The 15,677-nt window shown below is 41.1% G+C and overlaps 1 protein-coding gene across 1 annotated transcript in view; it reads right to left on the bottom strand.

The window, feature by feature from the left end:
• The window catches only part of col4a4 (collagen, type IV, alpha 4), a 60,627-nt gene extending 46,785 nt beyond the window's left edge, over positions 1–13,842 (bottom strand). Inside the window, exons 1-3 of the mRNA XM_021309174.2 lie at positions 13,585–13,842; positions 4,364–4,489; positions 3,262–3,304 (exon numbers count right to left, since the gene is read on the bottom strand). Coding sequence (XP_021164849.2) covers positions 3,262–3,304; positions 4,364–4,410 — 90 coding nt within the window. The 5' untranslated portion in view covers positions 4,411–4,489; positions 13,585–13,842. The remainder of the gene's footprint in view (positions 1–3,261; positions 3,305–4,363; positions 4,490–13,584) is intronic.
• Positions 13,843–15,677: the final 1,835 nt, after the last annotated feature.

Raw genomic sequence — 15,677 nt, 5'->3', positions numbered from 1 at the left:
GGGAAGACATCGACCCCAGGAACAGCTGTCCGTCATGTGAGGTAATTGTTCACTATGTCAAAAATTATTTAGCAAATAATTATGAGGGATTGCTGCAAAGCCATCAACAATGCAGACGACTGTCCACTGTGGCTCTACGCTCTTTCAGGAGGAGTGAATGCTGCTTGGAGAGACTTGATGCAACCTGCTGGGTTTCCTTAGAGAGGAAACTTTCTCACCAACCTGGAGGATCTGATGGAGTCTGACTTTGGAAAGAACCTTGATGATGACATGTGTTGTGAATTGGAGCTATAGAAATAAAATTTAATTGAAAAAAATATGTATATAAATATGTATATAACTCCAATGAAATGACCTGACAAAAACCAACGGGTCTAAAACGACAGAGCATGGAGGAAATCCAGGGGGGATAGGAACCATCAAGGAACGTGTGTACACGATGTTCGCAGAACCAGAACTAAACCTGTAGATTCTATGCTCAACAGCAATGAAACCAACCCCCTCTAAACCAAGGATGTCCAGAAACAGGTGGAGATTATTGATTGTTAGAAATGGACACACAAGACAAAAAAAAAAAAAAACACACACACACACATAACTCAGGCCAATTAAGAGGAAGCAATTAACTAAACAGTCGTGTTTTTGTACTTTTGGAGGAGGCAGGAGTACCCAGAGAGAACCCGTGTGTGCAAAGGGAGAACATGCAAACTCTAGGCAAGGCAAGTTTATTTATTAAACACTTTTCAGTAATAAGTGGATTCAAAGTGCTGTACATGAACGCAACAACAGTTTGTTCCAGATAAATGGAGCAGAGGAACTAAATGCTGCTCCTCCATGTTTGGTTCTGGTTCTGGGTCTGCAGAACTCTCTGCAGACCCGAGTCTAGGACCGAACTCAGAGCTACCAGCTGCACCACCATGCAGCGGGTAGTATAACCTGAGGAATGCATCATTTCAACATGTTTAGACATTATAAACATTATAAACATGATAAACCCATGATAATTGTTACCCCAGCCGAACATCAGATTGTCCCTGACTTTTGGCCTTTAAAACGCCGCCTGAAACAGGACTTTCTCGTGCCCATAATAAAACAACATCAGACAGATAGGAGCTAATCTGGGCTGTCCCTGCTCATATATCCCACACTCAGTGTCTCTGTTGATGTCCCGGCTGTGTTTTCTTTCGGCTCTGTGGGCCCCAGACGCAGACATGCAGCAGTGTTTTGGTAGCAGCCACATTCCTGCAGAGTTGTCTAAACGAGGTTATCAGGCAGGAATACTGTCGCTTTATCTGCTGTCATGACTTTGTTCAGATTCTCCAACACCATCCTCCCTCCACTGAGCTCCAGTTGTCCTCCGTCACTGCTCCGATGTCCTGACTGCACCCCAACCATGGCCCAGAGACCTCTAATAGCCACCATCTAGCTTCCCTTCATCTGAGGCATCCTATCAGCGATTGGCTGACCAGAAATCAATGCATCTAATTGGCTGCATGAAAACTGAATCTAATGCCATCACAATTAAACTGTTTACATTTTCTCACCAGTTCTAGGGTTAATCTTGTTAAAAGATGGAGGACCAATACATGATTGATGTAGAACATCTGGGCATGCGTGAAACCCATTATCATGTTGTTTTCCACATGTGCAGAGTTCATGGGACTGTTCCTTCACCATGCCACGAAACCTCCTTCATTTTCTGCATCTGCCTCATTTGCTGCAGAACTGCAGAGTGGCAGGAGTGTTCCTGCAGACATTGTGTCTGAGTTATTCTGCCGGTCTGTGGTGGAGAAGGTGATGAGATAGCACCACAATAATCTAATCTATACAAAAGGGGGCGATAAGTCAGGTTGATTGGGCCTCTGGTATGGCAGATCCACCCACCCATCCATGAACCATATACATCCTGTTCTTGCTTAACTGTTAGTGTTCGCAGGCACTGAGGCCTTTTCCAGCGCTCAGTGAGTAACATCTCTGACCGGTAAAGATTTCCCACTTAAAGACTTGTTAACCAGAACCAGAACCAGAACCAGACATGGAGAAGCAGCATTTAGTTCCTATGCTCCACTGATCTGGAACAAACTCCCAGAAAACTGTAAAAGTGCTGAAAGCCTGAGTTCCTTTATATCAAGATTAAAAACACATTTGTTCAGAATTTTAACTGTTCTAGTTAAACTGTTTTACTGAAACATCATTAGTTCAACTTTGTAGTCCAACTGTCTTTAATGTTTGCTTTTAGTTTCTATAATGTAAAGCACTTTGCATTGTCTCTGTACTGAAATGTGCTATAAAAATAAACTTGCCTTGCCCTGCCTTGCCTAATGGGGGCTGTTGTAGAGGGGAAGTCACTGATTATCACTGACCAACCTAAAACTTACAGTTCAGATATGAGGAAAGCATTTAAGCATTGGGCCACGTACGCCAACACAGTGTTGGAGAAATGAGAACTGCATGATGCAGTGCAACCTCCCTGCACCTGAGATCGTTAGTGGCTTTTATTCAGTGTATTTTCACCCTCAGTGAGTTATTCCTGCCCACTAACCTTATTCTCCTCCTATTGCAAATAAACTCTTTAAGACATTTACTCATTATGATAGTTGAATTAGCGGGTCTCCAGATTGTGAGAGTGCATTACCTGGAAGGGACAATGTCTGCAGAGCAGTTGGTAGACTTGAGCAGCTGTACAGATGTTTATGGATGGATGGATGGATGGATAAATAGATGGAGGGATGGATGGACGGAGGGATGGATGGATGGATGGATGGATGGATAGATGGATGGATGGATGGATGGATGGATGGATGGATGGATGGACGGAGGGATGGATGGATGGATGGATGGATGGATGATGGATGGATGGATGGATGGATGGATGGATGGATGGATGGATGGATGGATGATGAATGATGGATGGATGATGGATGGATGGATGGATGATGAATAATGGATGGATGGATGGATGGATGGACAGATGGATGGATGGACAGAGGGATAAATAGATGGATGGATGGATGGATGGATGGATGGATGGATGGATGGATGGATGGATGGATGGATGGAGGGATAAATAGATGGATGGATGGACGGAGGGATGGATGGATGGATGGATGGATGGATGGAAGAATGAGGGATAGATGATGGAAGGAGGGATGGATGGATGGATGGATGGATGGATGGATGGATGGATGGATGGATGGATGGATGGATGGATGGAAGGATGGAAGGACAGATGGAACCCTTGTGTCAGAAAGGTGGACTCACCCCTGGAGCTGCTGGAGGAGCTGTGAGCAGAACCAGAACATACCTGTGGGGGGAGGAGACAGGTGAGACGAGATGAAGGACAGGTAAACACAAGCATCTGGTTTTGGCACGATGTCAGAGAAAATGAACCAAAACTCTTAGATTTCTTTATGCGTTTCTACTTTGCTCATGATTTTAGGGCGTCTGCCTCAGTGTTCCTCACGGCCACTACTGAACATTTCTCTCATGGATAAACCTCACAGACACAAGTTCACTCTCACCAACACCTACAGGTGGATCCAGGTGCTACAGACTCACTTCTATACAGAAAACCCTGTTATTACCTCCAGCTGTCACTTTCTACATGTCGTATTAATTAATCCTGTATATTCTTCAGTGATGGTATCAAGGTGTTGGTTGTTTGTTCCTGTAATACTTTATCTGCTGGTTCTGCTGTTCTTTATATCTCTCTCTGCAGGTGGAGAAGCAGACTCAGAGGATGTTATATCATTCTTTCGCTTTTATCTACTCTATTTTTCACCTTTTCTCCTTTTTTTCTCTCTTCTATATTCTTGTTTTAGTGTCCATATAACATGAAATATTCCCTGCATAAATTATAATAAAGCTATTTACATGGATAAATCAAGCGGAGCTCTATGGTGAAAGCGGTACGACTCCACTTGTGAAAGTAAAATCTGTTGGCCTCTTTTTGGCGTTAAGACAACAATTCTTATTACCACATTGCCAGACACTGGCAATTTAAAAAAAAACAACATATATATTTTTTTAAAAGAGTGTTACTCTGGGTACACATATAAATACTTACATAGGTCAACGTTTTCTCCTCTATGCACAATAAATTAAAGTAACCAGCTGTTCTAAATAGGACAATGTATCATCCACAAAGACTTATTTTTGTTTGTTTGTTTTTTTTTATTATTGGACAAATATGCTTCATTTTTGAAATACAAAGTATAATCCTGGACCTGGTTTCTGTAAAGCAAAACCATCAGGCAGCCTGGCCGCCATTAAAGTGTCTCAACTTCCCAATATTAATCATTACATACAGATTAGAGAGAAACATCGGCTCTTATGAAGGTATCAGAAATGCCATTTTACTCACCACATCCATATATGGTGTTGGGCGGTGGAGCAGGAAGTGAGCGTCATCTTGTCCTCAGAGCGCTGATTACCACATGACCCTGTCAGTGTAACTCCGCCTCCAGCAGGTAATCACCAGGTGGTCGCCCTGCAGGAAGACAAGAAAAGATGTGGCGGCGCCACCGTCAGCAGGAACCAAGCGTCTGAGCAGAAATCAGGTTACAGACATCAGGGTTCATCAAAATAAAATAAAATAAAATGGAACTGCAGGTAAAGCAAAGACAAGCATTCATCAAATTCAGCATTCACACCGTCGTGTTCCTATTTATCATCATTATTATTATTATTATTGCCTTTAACCATGTTTGCATACTTGGTGCATTCAGCTTTTATTCTGCTTTTTCTGCTCATTTCAGCTCTAATGTTTGTTGGATGGACGGACGGATGGAATACATTTCTTATGTACTTTTTAAAATGTTCAGCTATGTCCCTGTAGAGAAGGTTCTGGTCGTTTACAGCAGGATCAGGTTCTACAGAACCTCCCAGAGTTCTGATCATCATCTGGACCTGGAGAGAGGATGGACCACCTGCAGACCTACCAGGACATGGACGTCCACCTGAACTGACAGGCTGGACCAGGAGAGCATTGATCAGAGAAGCAGGAGGACCATGGTGGCTCTGGAGGAGCTGCAGAGACCCACAGCTCAGGTCCATTGTCCACAGGACAATTATTAGTCACTCACTCCATAAACCTGACCTTTATGGAAGACAGCCAGATCTTGGAATCATTTGATGAAAGCCCTGAGAAGTCCCATGTAGGAGCTTCCTAAACGTGAAGGTGAGTTCAGATGAGATCCAAAAACTAAAACATCACCGTCCTCACAGTGAAACACGGTGGTGGCAGCATCATGCTGTGGGACAGGAAAGCTGATGGGAAGATGAATGGAGCTGAAGAAAGGAAGAAACCCCATGAGAGGACCTGAGGCTGGGGTGGAGGTTCACCGCTCTAAACACACAACCAGAGATATTATGGGATGGTTTAGATCAACCTTTTCATAATAATCTTTATTTGTCATTGCAACATTCATCCCAATGGCTTTTGCCCTCTGCACTTAACTCATTCTGGAGATAAGGGTCTCATTCGGAGACCTGGAGGAGCAGTGTGTGGGAATTGAACCCAGAACCTCCGGGACAAAACTCTCTAACCTGATAATATCTGGCAGGTTTTACCATTTGGAGCAGGGACTCACATGAGTTTGATGTCATTCTGAGATCCAAGGTCCAACTTCAGAGGTTAAAGGAACACGCTATGTTCCTGATTCTCTGCCAGTTTTTCACTCTGGGGATTATTACCTTAGAAAAAGTTAATTATAAAGCTTCTTGAGAAAACCAGCCAAAGTAGGACCAGCATAAGAACTGCATGCCGGAGCGACAGCAGAAGCTGCTGAGGCAGCAATTATTGAGCAACAAGCCTTACATTGTTTGGACTCCTAAAAACATTGTTGTGTCACATGTTGCCAAGAAAAGATAATAAAGCAAAACCAGAAGCTGTGTATATAAATGAATATAATGCTTGGTACAACAGAAATAAAAGATAGTGAAGAGTTGGACAAATTAAAACGATAGTCCTGATTTAACAATAAGCTTATTGAGGAGATTTGTTTTCTCCGGTTTTGTTATTTTTCTTTTCTCATTTTGCCATAAAATTTTTAAAACACCTCATGACTAACATCTAAGATAAGTATATTTTATCTACTATTGAAGACAAGAATGATAACACGTTACGCCAAACACTGAACAAGACATATTAGATGATATAGATCCAGACAATAATTACTTCAATCATGTCACCAATGAATGTGCCTGATATCTATTTTAATGAAATTATGAATACAGATCAGACATTATTGATAATTCATATGAACAGCAGGAGTTTCTCTTCTAATTTTGAGTGTATTAAAAAAATTTGAATCATTTTAAGTCCCCATTTAGTGTTATAGCCATATCAGAGACATGGATTGGTGATGGAAAAGAAAAAGTATTTGACTTATATGGAGATGAAATGTGCATTCAAAACAGAAAATATAAAATTGAAGGACGGGTAGACTTTTTGTGAGTAAAGACGTAGGAAGCAAACTGATATTAAGTATGACAAAAACATCAGAAAAGGTGATGCAAAGTTTAACTATTGAGATTACAATGGAAGATAGAAGCAATGCATTAGTAAGTTGTTTATATGGAGCACGTGGATCAGATTTAGAGGTTTAAAGAAATACTTAGAAAATATGTACATCAAAACTGTTCAAAAAGATATTTTTATCTGTGGAGACTTTACTATCGATCATCATAAACCAACTGAAGAATTTACAGATATGAGGTCTAGTAGGACCCTGTTCCCAAAAAACCCAAAACCCACCAGAATAAAAACACACTGTGCAACCCTAATAGACAATAAATTTACTAATAATATTGAGGACAATATGGTAAGTGGTATAATAATAAATGTTATTAGAGATGACTAAGAACAAGAATCATAGACAAGCTGTTATAGTTATTCATAAGAGATTAAGAACAGAGAATACAGTTACTGCACTAAATAATTACTATTTATAGAGCGGAGGATGTGGATATGGCATGCTGTAAATTCACTGATATATTCAAACTGTTATATAATACAAATTGTCCAGTTAAAATAATTAATTAAAGTTATAAATATAAGAATAGTCCATGGCTATCCAAGAGATTACAAAATGCTTGTAAAAAGAAAAATAATCTTAATAGAAAAATGTATTAAATGAAGAACCAAAGAATCAGAAAATAGATATAAAACATATTAAAAAATGAACAGAAATTATAAGAGCAAGCAAAAAATATATACTATAGGAAAATGTTATATGAAGATAAGAATGATATGAGATGTGTTCTGGACATATTAAACAAACTAAGGAAAAGCGGGATTAAAAAAAATATATCCAGAATATTTTATTGATAACTATGTGGATAATTATTAAAGTAATAAGGTACTTAATAGTATTAATGATTTAATTAAATTTTTTTGTGATTGTGGGAGCAGAGTAAGCAGCAAAGATTACAGACCGAGGAGGAGATGCCATTAGTGAAAGACATAAAGAATAATTCTCACACAATTCTTCTCTCTGCAGTAAAATTGGAGGTGAAATCAATTTTTAAAAATTGTAGCAACAGGTTTTCTACTGACTAGGATGGCATCAATATGGTTTTGGTTAAAAAATTAGTAAAAAAGCTTGATCATGGAGAACCATTGTGTTCCTACAAACAGCCTGCTCCACAGAGACAGGAGCAATAAAACGGTGAATAGACTGAATTTATGCAGCTTTTCCAGTCATCCTGACCAGAAAACGCACTTTTTACCGTAGTCACACTCACCCAATCACACTCATCATCACACAGATCAGTGTGGGGATGGGTGCCTTGCTCAGGCATGTGACAGGGGGAAGGTGAAATTGAACTGTCAACCGTCCGATTGCAGGGCCACCATTCCACCCCCGGAGACAAAGTCGTTGCTAAAAACTGGTTTCCTGGAGTGAGTCCAGCGTCCCGTGAACAGAGAGTGATGCTCTTTGCTGTGGGGGGGGGGGGGGGGGGGGGGGATTACTGAGTGAGCCCACTGGGCAGCGGCCCCGGGCCCAAACGGATCAGGGTCCCCAGCGCCAAGCCGCTCCTGTTTGCATTGTAAATTAGGTCAGAAGGGAACAAGACGAGATTCAACCGAGTGAAAACAGAAGCAACGACAGAGAGGCTCAGCATCAGCAGACCAGGAAATAAAGGGATGGCTCACTCCTCCGCTCCAGTTTGTCCTCATTTTAAAGCTTTTAACAGACGATGTTTAATAAAGTTAAGTTATAAGATAACGATGCAGTCAGATTCATAATTTAGGTTTCCGGGAAAAGTGGCTGATCCTCCTAATGGAGGGTTCAGACCCGGCAAAACAGACCAGAACCTTTCTATGAACTAAAGCTGGACGGAAATTCAATAACAATATTTATCGATTGATAGACGTATATCGATGTCGAAGGGTCAATAAAAAGTTTGATAGAATAACAGTTTTCTTTCCTTTTGCATTCTAGCATTCAGGCTAATATTACATCATTACATCCTCCCAGCCAATCACAACGCAGACCCAGGAGCCAAGCTCCGCCTCCTTCAGAGAGATCAGAGAGCACGCATTCTTTTTTAAAAACTTGCAGTTTTGGTAAAAAGTTGGTTTAATAACGGGTTGAATTCAGTGTTTGTGTTCTGTATCTAAAAATAGGTCATTAAGCAATAGCATAAAATGAATTTATTGATAATTATCGATATCGATCAATATGATTTTTATTTTATCAATATGCTTTTTTTTCTATATCGTCCAGCCCTACTATGAGCCAGAGCTGGTCTCCAGAGCTGCGTCCACATGGAGTTCTGCCTGAAGGTTCTGCTGATGTTGAGCAGCTCCAACAGCTCCAGGATCCACTGTTGGGTTCTGGTGCTGCTGGGGATCTGAGGATGAATGATTTAAATTAGCAGAACCTGGCAGCCTGGAACGGAGCAGCCATAGCAGGCAGTGGACAACAGAGCGGCGTAACAGTGAGAGCTTCTACTGGAGGCTGCAGCGTGAACTGCTGGTAACGACCAGGAGACTGAGGCGCTGAGCTGGAGGAGTGACAACAGAAACCAAAATGATCCATAAAACTCTAAATCCACCAGATTATGATCTTTAGCTTTTAAAGCAGCGGTTTGGATATCTAGGAGCTGCCAAAGCTTCAGAACAGCCAGTGACGAGCAAAACCGATTCTGTTTCTAGTTTCTTCACACAACTGGAGCACAACTTATCTAAAGGAGAGAATAAAACAATAATAAATATAATTTAAACCTTAGACAAAGTCAGGCTCAAAGTTTAATTCCTGTAGTTAGAAACAAACAATTCAATGACTCAAGTCAGCTGCCAGAATGTGACTCTGATTCAGTTTATGATTCTGACTCAGATTCACATTCCTTTGGCGAAGAACCGCTGAAGAAATAAAATCATCCATCCATCCATCCATCATCCATCCATCCATCATTCATCATCCATCCATCATCCATCCATCCATCATTCATCATCCATCCATCATCCATCCATCCATCATCCATCCATCCATCTACCATTCATCATCATCCATCCATCCATTCATCATCATCCATCCATCATCCATCTACCATTCATCATCATCCATCCATCCATTCATCATCATCCATCCATCATCCATCTACCATTCATCATCCATCCATCCATCATTCATCATAAATCCATCCATCCATCCATCATTCATCATAAATCCATCCATCCATTCACTCATCCATCCACTCATCCATTCATCCATCCATCCATTCATGCATTCATTCATTCATTCATCCATCCATCCATCCATCCATTCACTCATCCATCCATCCATCCATTCACTCATCCATCCACTCATCCATTCATCCATCCATCCATTCATTCATTCATTCATCCATCCATCCATCATCCATCCATCATCCATCCATCGTTCATCATCCATCCATCATCCATCCACCATTCATCATCCATCCATCCATCCATCCATCCATCCATCATAAATCCATCCATCCATCCATCCATCCATCCATCATCATCCATCCATCCATCCATCCATCCATCATCCATCCATCATTCATCATAAATTCATCCATCCATCATCCATCCATCCATCATCCCTCCATCTATCCATCATCCATCCATCATCCATCCATCATTCATCATCAATTCATCGATACATCATCCATCCATCATCCATCCATCCATCCATCCATCCATCAATGCATCCATCCATCCATCCATCACCCATCCATCCATCATCCATCCATCATCCATCATCCATCCATCATCCATCCATCATTTATCATAAATTCATCCATCCATCCATCTATTCATCATCCATCATCCATCCATCCATCATCCATCCATCATCCATCCATCCATCATCCATCCATCCATCCATCCATCCATCATCCATCCATCATCCATCCATCCATCATCCATCCATCCATCCATCCATCCATTCATCCATCCATCCATATCCGTTGTCAAAATACCTCTAGAATCGGTGGTGTGGTGCTCGATCATATTCCCTGTTATTCACAAATTAAGAGATAATTTGACGTTAAATGTATAACGTAAAAAGATAACATAGAATTCTGTAACTGTGTGTTTAAATTTATTGTGATCTCTTTATTGAATTGTACGTTTTGACTGATTGTTTTTCTTTCTTAAAAGGATCAAGCATTCATGTATTAAATGAGTGAAATAATGATTATTGTAGTGCAGTAGATGTGTCAGACAGTCTGAGGAGAAAATAGATTTGAACACGGTCAGTTGAGAGGATATGGAGTCATAGTTGTCCAGAGAACAGCAGATGTTGTCTACAGGAAATCTGTCAGGAAGAAACAGGAAGTGGAACCAGATTCTTTGGTTCAGTGACCTGCTGCCCGGGGTGAAGGTGATCAGGTGATTAGGGACTATTTCCTGTTGTTTGGTCATAGGGGATGTTTCAAAGATTTTGCAACCGCCCAACGGCTCTCTGAACACATAAAAGAAGGGTCATTTGGTGCTCAGTGCTCAGACGTCGTCTCAAGAAGACACACAACACAGAGCAGAAGAAAGAAGATCAACGAGCGGAGGGGAAGAACACCTGTCTCTGAGAACCACTGAGACTGAGCCGTTATCCACTTTTTCATGTTTTTCCACAATTCAGAGCCAACAATCTGCACATCCTGTAAAAAAGAACTTCTCTGGTTTTGACCTGGCTGATGAGAAGAACCTGAATCTTCCAAAGATAAGAGTCACACCCATGGGATGTCAGTTCTGACGCTGAAGAGACGGACCTCAGAGACGGACCTCAGAGACGGACATGTGAACGGGACATTAATGGGACATCAGGGTCTCCATCAACAGGAGGGACGTTTTTTGGCTGAACAACTCCTTCATCCAGAAATCAAACCACATCTGTGGTCCGGGTCAGTTTGCTCCTCTAAATTTAAAAGCCTCTCCTGAACGCATTAGTAAGCAGCCTTAGATAAGAGATAGGAAGTAGATTAGAATTTAATTTGTAATTTGTTAAATTGCTTAATGCTGTTGCTAATTCCCTGCTAAAGCGTACTAATTAAAGAAGCATATAACATTTTATTAGAAGTTGTGGACATAGAATTATTGAGTCAACAGTTATTGAGTTCTTCAATGGTTGTAAAACAGACATGGTGCATGTTTCTAAAATTATTTAGGAGTTCTTGAAAGGTTGCCTGTAGCCCAAACTTTAAACAACACCTTTAGGGACTTTTGAGTTTCTAAAAAATTTACTGATCCAGTAACAAGTGCCGTTGTATAAAAGTAAGAGCCACCGTTAACTACGGCGGTGGTCAGGAAATAGGTGGCCTCAGGCTAGGTTGTCTCACCTGTCCACTGAAACAGGGTGTTTCAGTGGACAGGTGAAACACCCTTAAACACCCTTAGGAGGGAGGGGGTTAGTAGATCGGTCGCGTTCTACTCATCTAGCTGAGAAGGTCTGACAGGAACTCTAAGCAGGGTAATACCCGTTAGATCCAGAGGTCTTTAGAACCCCAGCTGGTCTGAGCTTTAACCCAAAATAGAGAAGGATGGAGGAGGGGGTTTAGTTCTAAGCCGACAACATCACCATCCATCCATCCATCATTTATCCATCCATCTATACATTATCCATTCTGGGAGATTCTTGGATTGTGGTGCAGGCCTGTGGCTCCGCCTCCTTCCACAGAATCTGTATATTTCCTGAACCAGAACTACTTCTGTTGGATGTTTTTAACCCGTTTTTTATCAGCACACAGCTTTCAGACACTGATCTCCTCGTTGTGAGCTCAGCTGCGCTTCACTGGACCAACCTGCCAGAGTTTAAAGCTCCCTGATTGGTCACCCTCTGTGTCAGCTCCCACTGTCAGATGCTCCAGTGACTGCCTGAAGGCGCTCTCCCTGCTCCGGTGGCTCACCTAGACCTGGCAGCTCCTTGAAAACTAAATCATCCTAATCTTTCTGTGACTGCTGAACTTTCTCAGGCAGTGAGTGTATTTGTCGACACAAACCATGACGACACAGCGCGACAACAAGCTAGCATCCGTCACCAGAATCCACAAACCAGCCACATAGACTCGTTTTAATCTCATCAACTCATCAACAAGGTCTTGAAGAAAACCTGCAGACATGCAGCAGGTACTAAATCAGACCACATGGGAGAAACCTTCTATTAATCACTTTATTAATTAATTTATGGTTTAATTGCCTTAAACGTGAATGTAATAGATACTTGGACCTTAGCTTCAGTGGGTATTTACAGCCCTGAGCTCCTTGGCATCAGCAGGTGTGCAACCTGACAGGTAAGACAACCATGCCCCTGACCTCCAATTAAAGTGCTCTCCATCCTAGAAAAGCAAAGAATTTGTGCTTTATATCCATTTTTGGCTGTTTTACCTGTCTGAGGTGTCTCCTGACTTCTCGGTGTATGTCAGCATAGTTTGCAGTGGTCTTAGAAATGTAGAGACAAGCAGACAGAAGGAGACATGTCCGACCTAAAAGATTACCAGCATTCTAAAAGGATGATACATCTCTTTATGTCAAGTTTTCCAAGAACATCTCTTCAAGGATCTCCTACAAACAGCCAGATAAACCTGCATCTGAAAATGTTCCTGTACTGGACTGAAAATGTCTGGAGTAAAAAGTCCAAAGAGAACTCGGTGGCAGACCTTCAGACAGCCTGAAGAGTCTGGACCACAGGAGGAAACACCAGGCGGTCCGTCCTCATGGTGGGACATGAACCTGCTGCTCCTCTGACTCTTTGCAGGTGTCACGGTCAGCTGATTCCTTTAACCCTGAGTCAACATGTGGTTATCAGGGGAAATGATCAAAGCGTCCAGCTTTGGTCCCAAACTCAGAACCTTTACGCTCACATTCTCACACCCAGACCACTAGACTTTAATGAATTTGTCTGAAACTTTCTGCCGCTCAGGAGGATTCTTTTGTCTCTTTAACTCATCCGTCGCTGTCCCACATCAGCTGAGTAAATCTCCTCCTCTTCATCAGCAGCGCGCTAATTAAGCTTCTGACGTCACCGCCTGACTAGACTTTAATCAGCCACTAATTAGTCCCAGGCGTGCCGGCGCGCACGGACGGCAGCACGCCGCTCAGGTGAGTTTTCTTACCTGCAGGGGAGACGAGGCGCGCTCGGTCCGCAGCTTTACGCACTTTTCATTCCTCAGACGGAGAAAGCGAAAGCTGTCCGGCCTCCAGCTGCTGATGGTGATCTCTGACTGCACTTCCGTTCATTCCCCACAACAAAACCCGTCCAGGGTTACTCCCCCGCTAGTTCATCTTGATGAAACTTCGCTAAAGTTAGAAAGATATTCGCAGATTTTCCGGATCAATAACTCATCTGCGGATGATTTATTCTACAAATCAGACTCCTCTCTGCAACCACAGCAAGGCAGACAGTGAGCTACAACTGTAGTTTCCTCAAAACGAGTCTCCCACCGCGCAGGGAGAATTACATTAGACCCAATGCAGAGCTCGCGGCTCCGCAGATGCTTAGGGACCGTCTGCAAGTTGCTACACCAGAAAATGATCAGAGAGAAATATTCAACAGCGTCACCAAGGAGAGGTGGATTAACATCAAATTCATTTAATATGTATCTGATCTCATGTATATCATACTACATTTATTGGATTGGAAAATGATACATAATTTTTTTTGGAAGGAATTTCCCAAAGCCTAAATGGCAAAAGTCCCTTTTGCTAGGTGTAAAGAAATCCATTAAACAAAACTGTTTGCTCTATAAATCAAGTAGCTTTGGGTAGAGGGCTTTCATTTTAATCAGATTTAATCATTTAGATAAGAAATACCTACACGTTCACAGTATTATTATCAGAATAAGTATAAGATTATCAATAACTACACTGTAGATCATTGTAGTGCCACCAAACTCATAATACTCATAGATAACTTCATCTGGTTTATACTACAACTCATACTTTGGGAAGATGGGCCACAGATATTTCTAATATTCTCCATGTAACATTAGGGGCATAAAGTATTACCATCATCCACAAAGTAACTTTTCTAAGTTGTAGGGTGACAAAAATCACATCTACGCCTTATCAGATTTATTTACACAGCAACAATTTGCTTGTCAATTTTGACTCTCAATTCTGAGGAATAATTTCACATAAAAAATCATACAAATCTTTCTCCATCGTTTTTATTAGCAGTACTCAGTTTGAACTGCAGGGATCTCTAAGCCAACCATTTATTTTTTTTCTTTACAGGTAAAACATTAATTAAAAGTCAACATGGAGTCTCAAAACATGACATTTTCATGTGTTGTCATTGATTTTTCCTTTATTTCAAAGATGTTTGAGCTTTGGTTAGTTATTAAATTTATCTGATTAAATGTGCTGGTATTGAGTTTTTACCTTATGGCCACTTCCGTGCAACCACACCACCAGACACAATCAGACCAATCAGATGATTAGTGTAATGAAGTCCCAGCCAATCATGATCAGCCATCAATTAAGGTCAGTAGAGCAATAATCTTTTAGATCTTAACAGAAAAAGAGATTATGAGGAAGTTGAAATATGAACAGAATTTCCACGGTAAGTCAAACCATTTGTCTTTTCCTTGTCATTTTGATAATTGTAATGAATGATAAATGTTTACATGCCAGATTAGAAGTGCTCTGTTAGGAACATACGGGGTAATCAGAGCTCTGATATATGATGGAGCTTGATTATTAAGGGCTTTATACGTTAGAAGAAGAATTTTAAATATTCTTGATTTAACAGGAAGCCAATGAAGGAAAGCTAAAATAGGAGAAATATGATCCCTCTTGTTGATTTTCATCAGAACTCTTGCTGCAGCATTTTGAATCAGCTGAAGACTTCGAACTGCATTTTGTGGACTTCCTGATAGTAAAGAATTACAATAGTCCAGCCTTGAAGTAACAAATGCATGGACTAGTTTTTCAGCATCACTCCTGGACAGAATGTTTCTAATTTTGGCGATATTCCGGAGGTGAAAAAAGGAAACTCTGGAAACCTGTTTAATATGGGATTTAAATGACATGTCTTGGTCGAAAACAACACCAAGATTTTTAAATTTATTACCAGAGGCCAAGTTAATGCCATCCAGATTAAGGGATTGATTAAGAACTTTATTTTTTGAAGACTCTGGCCCAAAGATTACAACTTCTGTCTACATGACTGCAGTCGAAGTAATTGATTGGATTCATCAGGATTTAT

This window comes from Fundulus heteroclitus, unplaced genomic scaffold (assembly GCF_011125445.2).
Source record: "Fundulus heteroclitus isolate FHET01 unplaced genomic scaffold, MU-UCD_Fhet_4.1 scaffold_44, whole genome shotgun sequence".
In the NCBI taxonomy this organism is placed as follows: domain Eukaryota; kingdom Metazoa; phylum Chordata; class Actinopteri; order Cyprinodontiformes; family Fundulidae; genus Fundulus; species Fundulus heteroclitus.
Note: the sequence above shows the minus strand (reverse complement) of the source record. Positions and strands in the feature narration are given on the sequence as shown.